The 12,629-nt window shown below is 40.2% G+C and overlaps 1 protein-coding gene across 1 annotated transcript in view; it reads left to right on the top strand.

Moving 5' to 3' along the window:
* Positions 1-345: 345 nt before the first annotated feature.
* The window catches only part of LOC311138298 (glutamate receptor-interacting protein 2-like), a gene marked incomplete at both ends in the record, with an annotated part of 64,575 nt that continues 52,291 nt past the window's right edge, over positions 346-12,629 (top strand). Inside the window, one exon of the mRNA XM_084172977.1 lies at positions 346-683. Within this exon, the coding sequence (XP_084029103.1) occupies positions 346-683 (338 nt within the window). The remainder of the gene's footprint in view (positions 684-12,629) is intronic.

Here is a 12,629-nt window from a genome sequence, read left to right as displayed (position 1 = left end):
TACACATAGACACAGGTTATGACATGGTACACATAGACACAGGTTATGACATGGTACACATAGACACAGGTTATGACATGGTACACATAGACACAGGTTATGACATGATACACATAGACACAGGTTATGACATGGTCCTCATAGACACAGGTTATGACATGATACACATAGACACAGGTTATGACATGGTACACATAGACACAGGTTATGACATGGTACACATAGACACAGGTTATGACATGGTACACATAGACACAGGTTATGACATGGTACACATAGACACAGGTTATGACATGATACACATAGACACAGGTTATGACATGGTACACAGACACAGGTTATGACATGATACACATAGACACAGGTTATGACATGGTCCACATAGACACAGGTTATGACATGGTACACATAGACACAGGTTATGACATGGTACACATAGACACAGGTTATGACATGGTACACATAGACACAGGTTATGACATGGTACACATAGACACAGGTTATGACATGATACACATAGACACAGGTTATGACATGATACACATAGACACAGGTCATGACATGATACACATAGACACAGGTTATGACATGGTCCTCATAGACACAGGTTATGACATGGTACACATAGACACAGGTTATGACATGGTCCTCATAGACACAGGTTATGACACAGGTTTGATATGGTCCACATACTGTAAACACATGCCGACACACACATACTGTAAACACATGCCGACACACTTGTAAACATGAGTGTGCACACACAAGTTAGCAAGCACACACACATTTTTTCACAAATACATTGTAATCTTCCTGTTTATCTCAAACGCTCACATTACGTCAACATCTTCTGATTGTGCTGTGTTTTATAAATGTTATTGTGACTGTGAATGAATGGCCGCTTCTCAACCAGCAGCATTTGAAAGGTACTGTATGGTACTGCATGCCCTGAAGTGCTGATCACATGCCTGTTGAAGCGTTACAATGGGGTTAAGGTTAGTGATATAACCTAGAACATTGATGCCACGCTTCAGGCTTCGCTCATAAAAGCTGTGTGTATTCAAACTAACTTATGTAAACATGGACGCTATTACACTTTCACACATTAATCACTCTTCTACACATTGAAACAGTCAGATACAAACGGAAAAACAGTGTTTAATATAATTTCGGAGCATCATAAAAGCTGCCATGGAACCATCAGAGCATTATAATGTCTTAATTCGATTCCAGTTATTCTCCTGCCTGGTGGAACTTGCCACATGTTTGTCCCAAATGGCACCCTATTCCCTACATAGTGCACTACTCTTGACCAGGGCCCATAAGAGTTCTGGTCAAAAGTAGTGCACAATGGAGGGAATAGGGTGCCATTTAGGATGAAACTATGGTGATGAAGACAGATATGATCACAGTGCAGCACAACGCGGCTTTAAATGAAGCTCAGTGGCGAAGGCTCACATCCTGACTTGGTAGCACTTTCTAACATTTCCATTTAATGCAAAGCGTCTTGGTGTGGAGTTAATTTGCAACTGTGTTTCAGATAAAACAACCTAGTGTCTCCTAGTGCTACCTCTGGTCAGGGTCAACAACATTGTGCTTGGGTGAGTTGTGTTCCGAGTATTCTTATATGGAGTGTACTTCCCTGAACCCTAGGCATTATCTCGGGGAGCTGAGGCAGGTCTTCATGTACCAGGAAAGGCTACTCGTCACGTGAGTCTGGTTGGCTGAACTTACATCCACTACACTTACATAACAAATCCCCCAAAATCCTCCCCGTCATCCTCACATTTGTCAGCCCATTTGGCTTCCTGTGTGTTTCTAATAAGACCTTCTAAGTGAGGGACAACACTTAACGGGCCAGTTTGAGGTCAATTACGACTAAAGCCACAGTCATGGGCTAAACAAAGGTAGAGATTAACCAGTCATGTTAGCAGTTGCTAAATGCCTCAACCCTCCTTCTCCTCTGCTTCCTCCTTCTCCTCTGCTTCCTCCTTCTCCTCTGCTTCCTCCTTCTCCTCTGCTTTCTCCTTCTCCTCTGCTTTCTCCTTCTCCTCTGCTTTCTCCTTCTCTTCTGCTTCCTCCTTCTCCTCTGCTTCCTCCTTCTCCTCTGCTTCCTCCTTCTCCTCTGCTTCCTCCTTCTCCTCTGCTTTCTCCTCCTCTGCTTTCTCCTTCTCCTCTGCTTCCTCCTTCTCCTCTGCTTTCTCCTTCTCCTCTGCTTCCTCCTTCTCCTCTGCTTCCTCCTTCTCCTCTGCTTTCTCCTTCTCCTCTGCTTTCTCCTTCTCCTCTGCTTTCTCCTTCTCCTCTGCTTCCTCCTTCTCCTCTGCTTCCTCCTTCTCCTCTGTTTTCTCCTTCTCCTCTGCTTCCTCCTTCTCCTCTGCTTCCTCCTTCTCCTCTGCTTCCTCCTTCTCCTCTGCTTTCTCCTCCTCTGCTTTCTCCTTATCCTCTGCTTCCTCCTTCTCCTCTGCTTTCTCCTTCTCCTCTGCTTCCTCCTTCTCCTCTGCCTTCTCCTTCTCCTCTGCTTCCTCCTTCTCCTCTGCTTCCTCCTTCTCCTCTGCTTCCTCCTTCTCCTCTGCTTCCTCCTTCTCCTCTGCTTCCTCCTTCTCCTCTGCTTTCTCATTCTCCTCTGCTTTCTCCTTCTCCTCTGCTTCCTCCTTCTCCTCTGCTTTCTCCTCCTCTGCTTTCTCCTTCTCCTCTGCTTCCTCCTTCTCCTCTGCTTCCTCCTTCTCCTCTGCTTCCTCCTTCTCCTCTGCTTTCTCCTTCTCCTCTGCTTCCTCCTTCTCCTCTGCTTCCTCCTTCTCCTCTGCTTCCTCCTTCTCCTCTGCTTTCTCCTTCTCCTCTGCTTCCTCCTTCTCCTCTGCTTGCTCCTTCTCCTCTGCTTTCTCCTTCTCCTCTGCTTTCTCCTTCTCCTCTGCTTTCTCCTCCTCCTCTTCATCCATCCTCTGTCATATGGAACTCATGTTTATTTATATGGAACTCATGTTTAAACATAATAAACGTATGTTTATTTATTTTCCCTTTTGTACTTTAACTATTTGCACATCGTTACAACACTGTATATAGACATAATATGACATTTGAAATGTCTCTATTCCTTTGAAACTTGTGAGTGTAATGTTTACTGTTCATTTTTGATTGTTTATTTCACTTTTGTTTATTATCTATTTCACTTGCTTTGTTTCCCACGCCAATAAAGCTCTAAAATTGAATTGAAATGAGAGACAGAGAGAGAGAGAGAGAGAGAGAGAGAGAGAGAGAGAGAGAGAGAGAGAGAGAGAGAGAGAGAGAGAGAGAGAGAGAAAGACATTGCTCCTGCATTTTTAACAAAAAATATAGATTTAGAGTTAGATAAAGTAGGATTTTTTGGCAGGGACATATACAGGATGCTACCCTCCACAACATAACCTTAATTCCAAACCAAAACTCCAAACCTACAACCTGATTTTGGACGGAATTACCTGGAATTACCTGCAAGGCATTCTACTACCAAGGATTACTGTTCCCAAGCTATACAGCAAATGCTCTGGAAAACAAACATAAACCTGAAACACCAACCAACCTGGAACAGAGTGAGTAATGTTTAGTATGAAGCTATTTTTCACTTTCAAAAACCAAGAAGAAAAATACATTACAATGTTATATTTTATTTTATAAGGACTGAATGCTAAGGCTACCACGCTTAAGCTTGCTTTTACAAAGAGATACAATTTCAATTAGCACTGACGTGTGAAGTGAGAGGTGTCAAAGCCCCTGAGCCCAACAATGGCAGGAGAGTCGTACAGTCTACCCCAACCAAATGGAGAGGCCTTAGAAGCACCCCCCCACTGTTCAGAGGTCATTAAAATACAGTACCCTCTGAATATAAAAAACGACAAGACACGAAAAGAGTACAAATTGAAACTTCTTTTGGGGAAGCAGGAGACACTTTTTGCTGATTTGTATAAAAATGGGAACATAAGCAACCTTATCTTCCACACAGACCATCCCTTGGCATGGCACAGTGCTATACTAGCACACTACCCCTCTGTCAAGAGGGGGGGTGTTAGCGACGGGTGGAAACTCAGGATACTGGACAACGAGGACTCTGAGTCGTCTAATATTAATCTCTATAAATCTGGAACCATTTTGGTTCAAGGCAACACCAAACAGTTCCAGCTGGACTTTCACCTAATCAAAGAAATAGCTCAGCAGGAGAAGCTCTCCCTTGAGAAAGATACCCTTACCCCGAGCGGGTCAGACCAGACCTCTTCATTAAATAACCCCACAGAGCAACCCCAAGCAGAAAGTCAACTTCCCAGCACAGAGTACCACTCCCTCATTGAAATGAAGGACAAATTCACCCAGCTGGAGGTAAGGCAGGTGGAGCTGGAACAGCAGGTGAACACACTCCAGTCAGCACAGACTCAGACAACAGTCACGCACAACAACACCCCCTTAACTAGACCTGGAGAGCTGCAGGTAGAGAGAGACATGTCTGCACTCTGGACTGTGGTGAGAAAACATCAACAGGAGAAAGAGCAGGAGCAGGAGAAGAACAGAGCACTAGAGGAGAGGATCAGAGTGCTGGAGGAGAAGGTGAGAACGATGACGGGTGACATAGAACAACCCATTAGAGAGCTGGCCACCCCCGCAGAGAAGCCAGCAGAACAGCCCACCTCAGATCCTGGCCAAAGTCTCGACACCGCAGCAGAACAGTACACCCTAGACCCTGACCATAGCCTCGCCATCACACACAGACAAACAAATGAAGAACCCCAAGCCCAGGGGATCCCAACCCCTCTGAGCAACCCCCCAGTCAGACACCCTGATAGCCCTCATGATGACCCCCCCACACCCACTGAGGACATACACAAGCCACAGATTGTACTCCTTATGGACTCAAACGGGAAATACATACAAGAAAATAAACTTTTTCCAAAACACACAGTGTCTAAACTCTGGTGTCCAAACACCCAGCGCGCCCTAGACCTTCTGTCTGAGGACCGACTAGGATCACCCAGCCACATAATAATACACACAGGCACAAACGACCTGAGAACACAGCAGGAAAGGGTGGCCACATCACTCAAGGGAGTGATAGAAAAAGCTTCTTCTACTTTCCCAAACGCACAAGTGGTTATCTCAACCCTGTTACCACGAAAAGACTTCCACCCTGCTACCATACAGCGGGTAAACGCAAGTATTTCCCGTGACTGTGCATCAAAACCAAATGTCTACCTGGCCCACCACTCCACCCTGGACGTTAACAGCCTTTATGACCAGGTCCACCTATACAAGGCAGCAGTGCCCACCTTCGCCCGGACCCTAAAGGATATCGCCCTCAACCGCAGACCCAACACCTCACACAGGAGCAACAGATCAACAGACACCCCATCCAGACCAGCGAGACACTCTCCCAGACCTGCGGGACCCCCCCCAGGACCTACACATAGAGGACCCCCGCAGAGAGGACCTACATCCAGACCACAGCACCATCAACCACATCTACACCCCCACCCCAACCAATTAACTCCCCCCCAAGTCAACCATGCCCACACCCCATTTAGGCCCCCTCAGATCAGACCTATGCCCCTCCTACCCACCCCAAGCCCCCCACTCCCACAAAGAGGGCCTCAACATGAAAGTCACACATACGCCCAGGCCGTGAGCAGGCAAACAGGCCCAACACCCACTCTTACACTAGCCCAAGCCAATGGCATGTACCAGATGCTCAGCAGGCTCTGCTCACAATTACTGGCCTGAGGCCAAACCACACAACCAACAACATTAGACACTTTATGGAACACAAAGCCTTCACTATTTCATCCTGGAATATCCAAGGCCTGAGGTCATCTGCCTTTGGCCTAAAGAGCAGGAATCTGGACTTCACCAAAGAAATCGGAAATACAGACATTGTCATCCTACAAGAAACATGGTATAGAGGAGACGGACCCACTGGTTGCCCTCTAGGTTACAGAGAGCTGGTAGTCCCATCCACCAAACTACCAGGTGTGAAACAGGGAAGGGACTCAGGGGGTATGCTAATTTGGTATAGAGCAGACCTAACTCACTCCATTAAATTAATCAAAACAGGAACATTTTACATTTGGTTAGAAATTCAAAAGGAAATGATCTCAACAGAGAAAAATGTCCTCCTGTGTGCTACCTATATCCCCCCACTAGAATCCCCATACTTTAATGAAGACAGTTTCTCCATCCTGGAGGGGGAAATCAATCATTTCCAGACCCAGGGACATGTACTAGTCTGTGGCGACCTAAATGCCAGAACTGGACAAGAACCTGACACCCTCAGCACACAGGGGGACAAACACCTACCTGGAGGTGACAGCATTCCCTCCCCCATATGCCCCCCTAGGCACAACTACGACAACATAACCAACAAGAACGGGTCACGACTCCTGCAGCTCTGTCGCACACTGGGTATGTACATAGTCAATGGTAGGCTTCGAGGGGACTCCTATGGTAGGTACACCTATAGCTCATCTCTTGGCAGTAGTACTGTAGACTACTTTATCACTGACCTCAACCCAGAGTCTCTCAGAGCGTTCACAGTCAGCCCACTGACACCCCTATCAGACCACAGCAAAATCACAGTCTACTTGAACAGAGCAATACTCAATCATGAGGCATCAAAGCCAAAGGAACTGAATAATATTAAGAAATGCTATAGATGGAAGGAAAGTAGTGTTGAAACCTACCAAAAAACAATTAGGAAACAACAAATTCAATCCATTCTAGACAACTTCCTGGACAAAACGTTCCACTGTAATAGTGAAGGTGTAAACTTGGCAGTAGAAAACCTAAACAGTATATTTGACCTCTCAGCTTCCCTATCAAATCTAAAAATCTCTTACAGAAAACCAAAGAAAAGTAATAACAGTGATAAATGGTTTGATGAAGAATGCAAAAACCAAAGAAAGAAATTGAGAAACCTATCCAACCAAAAACATAGAGACACAGAAAACCTGAGCCTACGCCTTCACTATGGTGAATCACTAAAACAATACAGAAATACACTACGGAAAAAGAAGGAACAGCATGTCAGAAATCAGCTCAATGTAATTGAAGAATCCATAGACTCTAACCACTTCTGGGAAAATTGGAAAACACTAAACAAACAACAACACGAAGAGCTATCTATCCAAAACGGAGATGAATGGGTAAACCACTTCTCCAATCTTTTTGGCCCTATAACAGAGAACAAACAGCAAAAAAATATACATGATCAAATGCAAATCTTAGAATCAACTATTAAAGACTACCAGAACCCACTGGATTCTCCAATTACATTGAATGAACTACAGGACAAAATACAAACCCTCCAACCCAAAAAGTCCTGTGGTGTTGATGGTATCCTCAATGAAATGATAACATATACAGACCACAAATTTCAATTAGCTATGCTTAAACTCTTTAACATCATCCTTAGCTCTGGCATCTTCCCCAATATTTGGAACCAAGGACTGATCACCCCAATCCACAAAAGTGGAGACAAATTTGACCCCAATAACTACCGTGGGATATGCGTCAACAGCAACCTTGGGAAAATCCTCTGCATTATCATTAACAGCAGACTAGTTCATTTCCTCAGTGAAAACAATGTACTGAGCAAATGTCAAATTGGCTTTTTACCAAATTACCGTACGACAGACCACGTATTCACCCTGCACATCCTAATTGACAAACAAACAAACCAAAACAAAGGCAAAGTCTACTCATGCTTTGTTGATTTCAAAAAAGCTTTTGACTCAATTTGGCATGAGGGTCTGCTATACAAATTGATGGAAAGTGGGGTTGGGGGAAAAACATGCGACATTATAAAATCCATGTACACAAACAACAAGTGTGCGGTTAAAATTGGCAGAAAACACACACATTTCTTTCCACAGGGCCGTGGGGTGAGACAGGGATGCAGTTTAAGCCCCACCCTCTTCAACATATATATCAACGAATTGGCGAGGGAACTAGAACAGTCTGCAGCACCCGGCCTCTCCCTACTAGAATCTGAAGTCAAATGTCTTCTGTTTGCTGACGATCTGGTGCTTCTGTCACCAACCAAGGAGGGCCTACAGCAGCACCTAGATCTTCTGCACAGATTCTGTCTGACCTGGGCCCTGACAGTAAATCTCAGTAAGACAAAAATAATGGTGTTCCAAAAAAGGTCCAGTTGCCAGGACCACAAATACAAATTCCATCTAGACACCGTTGTCCTAGAGCACACAAAAAACTATACATACCTCGGCCTAAACATCAGCGCCACAGGTAACTTCCACAAAGCTGTGAACGATCTGAGAGACAAGGCAAGAAGGGCTTTCTATGCCATCAAAAGGAACATACAATTTGACATACCAATTAGGATCTGGCTAAAAATACTTGAATCAGTTATAGAACCCATTGCCCTTTATGGTTCTGAGGTCTGTGGTCCGCTCACCAACCAAGAATTCACAAAATGGGACAAACACCAAATTGAGACTCTGCATGCAGAATTCTGCAAAAACATCCTCCGTGTACAACGTAAAACACCAAATAATGCATGCAGAGCAGAATTAGGCCAATACCCGCTAATTATCAAAATCCAGAAAAGAGCCGTTAAATTCTATAACCACTTAAAAGGAAGCGATTCCCAAACCTTCCATAACAAAGCCATCACCTACAGAGAGATGAACTTGGAGAAGAGTCCCCTAAGTAAGCTTGTCCTGGGCCTCTGTTCACAAACAGACCCCACACAGCCCCAGGACAACAACAACAACAACAACAACAACAACACAATTAGACCCAACCAAATCATGAGAAAACAAAAAGAGAATTACTTGGCACATTGGAAAGAACAAACAAAAAAACAGAGCAAACGAGAATGCTATTTGGCCCTAAACAGAGAGTACACAGTGGCAGAATACCTGACCACTGTGACTGACCCAAACTTAAGGAAAGCTTTGACTATGTACAGACTCAGTGAGCATAGCCTTGCTATTGAGAAAGGCCGCCGTAGGCAGACCTGGCTCTCAAGAGAAGACAGGCTATGTGCACACTGCCCACAAAATGAGGTGGAAACTGAGCTGCACTTCCTAACCTCCTGCCAAATGTATGACCATATTAGAGACACATATTTCCCTCAGATTACAGCGATCCACAAAGAATTCGAAAACAAACCCAATTTTGATAAACTCCCTTATCTACTAGGTGAAAAACCACAGTGTGCCATCACAGCTGCAAGATTTGTGACCTGTTGCCACAAGAAAAGGGCAACCAGTGAAGAACAAACACCATTGTAAATACAACCCATATTTATGTTTATTTATTTTCCCATTTGTACTTTAACTATTTGCACATTGTTACAACACTGTATATATACATAATGACATTTGAAATGTCTTTATTCTTTTGAAACTTCTGAGTGTAATGTTTACTGTTAATATTTATTGTTTATTTCACTTTTGTTTACTATCTACTTCACTTGCTTTGGCAATGTTAACACACGTTTCCCATGCCAATAAAGCCCTTGAATTGAATTGAATTGAATTGAGAGAGAGAGAGAGAGAGAGAGAGAGAGAGAGAGAGAGAGAAAGAAAACCCACTTCATCCTCTCAGACTGTCATTCCCCCATAGCTGTGCAGCAGTTTATGTGGGTGTTGCCTTTGCCCTGCCTGGTCCATACTAGACATATTTATGTGGGTGTTGCCCTGCCCTGCCTGGTCCATACTAGACATATTTATGGGGGTGTTGCCCTGCCCTGCCTGGTCCATACTAGACATATTTATGGGGGTGTTGCCCTGCCCTGCCTGGTCCATACTAGACATATTTATGGGGGTGTTGCCCTGCCCTGCCTGGTCCATACTAGACATATTTATGGGGGTGTTGCCCTGCCCTGCCTGGTCCATACTAGACATATTTATGGGATCCTGTTCTCTATGGGGCCTACTTGTTTTATAATGGTTCTCTATGGGGCCTACTTGTTTTATAATGGTTCTCTATGGGGCCTACTTGTTTTATAATGGTTCTCTATGGGGCCTACTTGTTTTATAATGGTTCTCTATGGGGCCTACTTGTTTTATAATGGTTCTCTATGGGGCCTATTTGTTTTATAATGGTTCTCTATGGGGCCTATTTGTTTTATAATGGTTCTCTATGGGGCCTACTTGTTTTATAATGGTTCTCTATGGGGCCTACTTGTTTTATAATGGTTCTCTATGGGGCCTACTTGTTTTATAATGGTTCTCTATGGGGCCTATTTGTTTTATAATGGTTCTCTATGGGGCCTACTTGTTTTATAATGGTTCTCTATGGGGCCTATTTGTTTTATAATGGTTCTCTATGGGGCCTATTTGTTTTATAATGGTTCTCTATGGGGCCTATTTGTTTTATAATGGTTCTCTATGGGGCCTACTTGTTTTATAATGGTTCTCTATGGGGCCTTACCAATACCTTAATTTCTATATAAAAGCTTATTGTCCTCCTTTGTCAGATTCTGGCTGCGGCAGCTAAATTGTTATCAATTTATCCTTTACTGTCAATGTGCTTTTATATTGGTTAGGTCTCGGCCAACTGAATTCTTGGAAACCCAATGTCTTTGCATGGCACTTGTATGGGCTTAACCTCCTGTCCATGAAGAGATTGAGGACGTTTAGAGTAGTTTAAGTACCCAACATATACATTGGTTTGGTATGATTTTATAATTGAATTCATTAAATGCTACTTGGAGTAGTGAGTAGTGTAGTAGTGATGTAGTAGTAGTGTAGATAGTTTTGTAGAAGTTATAGTATTACTATCTTATTATATTTATATTCGATTAGTAGTGTTTTAGTAGTGTATGTATAGTATTATTTGTAATAGTATTGTGTATTCTGTTATTAGTATTGAGTAGTGTATTTAGTAGTAGTGTAGTAGTGAGTGTATTGAGTGTTTAGTAGATTATGTAGATTAGTATTAGTGTAGTGAGGTAAGTAGTGTATAGTGGATGTTAGTAGTGTATAGTGGAGGGTAGTAGTGAGTGTAGTTTAGGTTAGTAGTGTAGTAGTGGTTAGTAGTCTGTTATAGATAGTAGAGTAGAGATTAGTACGTGTATTGTATTAGTGTAGTAGTATTAGTAGAGTTCTTTAGAAGTATCTTATATTCTTAATAGTATTATACTATTATTTACTAGTATTATATTTCTTGTCTAATATTATTTTATTCTAGTATACTATGCTTTAATAGTATTATTATATTACTTTTATTATATTATTAGTTATTTTATAAGATATATCTGTATTATATTCTATTAGTATATAGTATATCTTATTTTCTTATAGTTTATAGATTTTTAATATTGATTTACTATATATTTATAATTATACTTTTATTTACTACTAGTATATATTCTTATTATATATATTTCTTTAATAAGATTATATTATTTAATACTATTTTATATTCTTTACTAATATTATAATTCTTACTACTATTATACTATTCTTTAATACTATTTACTATTATTTATAATTATACTATTCTTTACTAATATATACTATTATTTACTACTATTATACTATTCTTTACTAATATAATATTTTCTATTACTATATTATACTATTATTTACTACTATATACTATTCTTTAATACTATTATACTATTATTTACTAATATTATACTATTCTTTACTATTATACTATTATTTACTAATATATACTTCTTTACTACTATTATACTATTCTTTACTATTCTTATACTATTCTTTAATACTATTATACTATTCTTTACTACTATTATACTATTCTTTACTATTCTTTCTACTATCTATTATACTATTCTTTACTACTATATACTATTCTTTACTACTATTATACTATTCTTACTACTATATACTATTTTCTACTATTCTTTACTACTATTATACTATTCTTTACTACTATTATACTATTCTTTACTACTATTATACTATTCTTTACTACTATTATACTATTCTTTACTACTATTATACTATTCTTTACTACTATTATACTATTCTTTAACTACTATTATACTATTCTTTACTACTATTATACTATTCTTTACTACTATTATACTATTCTTTACTACTATATACTATATACTATTCTTTACTACTATTATACTATTCTTTAACTACTATTATACTATTCTTTACTACTATTATACTATTCTTTACTACTATTATACTATTCTTTACTACTATTATACTATTCTTTACTACTATTATACTATTCTTTACTACTATATACTATTCTTTACTACTATTATACTATTCTTTACTACTATTATACTATTCTTTACTACTATTATACTATTCTTTACTACTATTATACTATTCTTTACTACTATTATACTATTCTTTACTACTATTATACTATTCTTTACTACTATTATACTATTCTTTACTAATTATACTATTCTTTACTACTATTATACTATTCTTTACTACTATTATACTATTCTTTACTACTATTATACTATTCTTTACTACTATTATACTATTCTTTACTACTATTATACTATTCTTTACTACTAATATACTATTCTTTACTACTATTATACTATTCTTTACTACTATTATACTATTCTTTACTACTATTATACTATTCTTTACTAACTATTATACTATTCTTTACTACTAATCTATACTATTCTTTACTAACTA

This window comes from Coregonus lavaretus, assembly GCF_964263955.1.
Source record: "Coregonus lavaretus genome assembly, chromosome: 12".
In the NCBI taxonomy this organism is placed as follows: Eukaryota; Metazoa; Chordata; class Actinopteri; order Salmoniformes; family Salmonidae; genus Coregonus; species Coregonus lavaretus.
This window is presented reverse-complemented; position numbering and strand designations above follow the sequence as displayed.